The sequence below is a fragment of the Ipomoea nil genome, unplaced genomic scaffold, assembly GCF_001879475.1.
Source record: "Ipomoea nil cultivar Tokyo-kokei standard unplaced genomic scaffold, Asagao_1.1 scaffold0143, whole genome shotgun sequence".
Lineage (NCBI taxonomy): Eukaryota > Viridiplantae > Streptophyta > Magnoliopsida > Solanales > Convolvulaceae > Ipomoea > Ipomoea nil.
In genome coordinates, this window is record NW_017616571.1 from 1788089 (window position 1) to 1791170 (window position 3082).

The 3082-nt window shown below is 34.5% G+C and overlaps 1 protein-coding gene across 1 annotated transcript; it reads left to right on the forward strand.

Moving 5' to 3' along the window:
• Positions 1-957: 957 nt before the first annotated feature.
• Positions 958-2133, forward strand: LOC109172325 (F-box protein At5g62510-like). Its single transcript, XM_019321511.1, has one exon. The coding sequence runs from the start codon at positions 958-960 to the stop codon at positions 2131-2133; it is 1176 nt and encodes a 391-aa protein (XP_019177056.1).
• Positions 2134-3082: the final 949 nt, after the last annotated feature.

Sequence of the window (3082 nt, forward strand, 5' to 3'; positions counted from 1 at the left end):
AGCAAGTGATAGACAAGGCAGGAGGATCTCTTATTCATTCATCTCTTGTATCTCCCACACAATCACAACATATCTATATATAATATACAAATGTAACGGAAGACATAATGCAGCCACTAATCACCTAACCGTTACATAATCAATACTAATAATGGCCACACTAAATATATATTTATAACATAAAAGAATTAATAAAGCTTAATTGGTAACAAAATGTTATATAAAAATTAACTAATATCTATTAATTGGTAATATTCTATGAAAATTCTGCGTAATAACATAATTTTATAAGAAAATAATTTATTAATTATTAAGTAATTTTATAAGGAAATAATGATTTATTAATTAATATTTACACCAATAATAAAAATTTGAATACCAATTTTACACCAATCTCTACTATTAATAAAAATAAAATCCTCATCATCAACTTTACCATTCAAACTTTTTCTTAATATCAATTAATTAATTTATTGATAAAAGAATTAATAAAACTTAATTGGTAATAAAATATTATATGAAAATTAAGTAATATCTATTAATTGGTAATATTTTTTAAAAATTATACGTAATACTGTATTTTTATAAGAAAATAACCATTTATTAATTATTATGTAATTTTACATTCTTACATTTACTTGGGAGACTAATTTCAATCCCGTTAGATTGCGGCTTTTGACTTATTATTTTTTGAATTCCATTAGATTGCGGCTTTTGACTTATTGTTATTGCATTGATTATATTTCTTTTTAATAACATTGTTTTATATGTATTGAGATTTGAGACAATGACTTTGTGTGTTTTACTTGATATCAACTTCTGTATCACACCCCTACAAAAAAAAGAACTTCTGTATCGCACCTAATAAGTCTATATAAACATCAAAATCGTCGACCCATAAATCTGAAATCTCCATTCTTTGATTGGATTTGCAGAAGATCAAACTTCAAAAGACGGATGGATAGCCCTTCAATTTCTTCTACTTCCATAACCTCTCTTCCACTAGATATTCTTCTCGAAATTCTCACCGGTCTTCCTCCCAAATCCGCAGTGGGATTCAGATGCACCTCCAAATTCTTCCATGATCTCATACCGGAGCCACGCTTCGCATTCAGAATCCTCGTCTCTCTCCCATCCAAAACACCCCGCGCATTAAATTTATACTCCGTGAGTTACAGTGAAGACAGCCATGGAAACCTCCGAGCCGACACTGCCCAGCGTTTGGACGTACAAGGTTTAGTATGTTCCATCGATGGCAAGACGTGTCTCTGCCGAGAATCGGGAGGCGAAGCCGTCTACGACCTTAGTACCGGACGGCGTATTTGTCTGCCGAGCATCGGTTGGCCGGTCGGCTATGCGGCGTCGTCTTTCAACTTGGGTGTCTGCTCCTATTCGGTGTTGGGGTTTGACTCGGTTTTGGAGAGGTACAAGGTTTTCAGGTCGGTAGTGTACTGTGATTCTGATCAGGGGTGGATGTTGAATCGGCTGTATGTTTTAACGGTGGGAGTGGATAAGACATGGAGGGAGATAGACTACTTCCCTTTCACTGTATCCACCCAGGGTGCCGTCCACATTCATGGGATTATCTATTTGATTCCACGCCAATTCTCTCAACCGCTCACTAATCTATTTGATTTCTTCACTACTGAAGAATCAAAGATAATTGCAATGGATGTTGCGACGGAGAGTTTTATCACATCCATACCGTTCCCATTTGAGTATCCCTCCCCTTATCTTAAGGGTGGGCAGCCATGGATGAAATTGAATGGTGGCCTAGCTTTCATTAACATCCTCGGCCCACAAAAGGCTTCTGGAACCTTCACACCCTGGCCCGACAAGATAGATATATGTACGTTGGAGAGGTCAATGGAGTGGGAGAAGCAGACAGTCATTCTTCCATTGGAGGAGAAGAAGGTGATGGGAGAAGCTACTTTCATGGAGTTTACAACGAATAGTATGGGGGAGATTGTGTTCTTGATTCAACGTAACTGTATGACGTCTCCTTTGATTTTAGTTTATTCATTTGGAAGAGATGTTTGGAGAAGATTTGAGATACATGCAGTTTGTAATTATCCAGATTTTTACAGAGGTGCTGTGCATGTGGAGGATGAGATTGTTAATTTTTTGGAATGAAGAATTTTTTATTTTATTTATTTCAATTTTCAAGGATATGATGGAGTTAGCTTCATGATTATTTAGTTTATCTAGGTCAAATTTTATAATTTATCTTAATGTTACAATAAAGTTATATTATTGTTTGTAGTGTTATTTAATTTGGTATGCCAAATGAAAAATTATTATAAATTTTACCACCATAATTTTATGGAATAAAGATCAAATAGGTCATCCAATTGCACAGATAATACCCGGATTGAATCTTCAGTGGAGATTTTAAGTCCCTAAATTAACTAATTTCATACAATTTATAGGTTTCTAACAGGTCACTTAAATTTAAAATATTTTAAAAAATTATTATTTAAAATTAAAATTTAAAAAGAAAAAAAAGGTAAAAATTATCATCATATATATTACAATCCTCAATACTAATTAAAAATATAATTTAAGTACTAATCCCTAAGCTTTCTCTCCGCCATGATGTAATCTTCGACGGCAGCTTCGAGGCACAGCCGCTGTTGATCTTTTCTTCCCCTTTTTGCAGAAAGCAATTATTGGGGTAGTCAAAGGAGAGGATGAACGAGGTAGACGACGGACTGAGATCCACCGTCTTGTCCGGTTTTCTATGGTCGGAGACGAAGAAATATTCTTGGTCCCCGGGCGACGAAGTCTTCTCTTTTTTTTTTTTCTTTTTTTTTTTTTAATTTAAATTTAAATTTAAATTCCAAAAATTTATTTTTAAAAAAATATTTTAAATTGAAATGATCTTGTTAGAAAACTGCAAATTGGATAAATTATACAATCGTTATACCCTACACCACAGCGCACATAGCACTGTGCGCCGCGCGCCTCCCAAAACGACGTCGTTTTGGGGTCGTTTTGGGAGGCGCGGTAGGAAGTTGCTGGAATTATGTGTATTTGTTCACACAGTTATGTGTATTTGTTCATACAGTTATGTACATTTTTT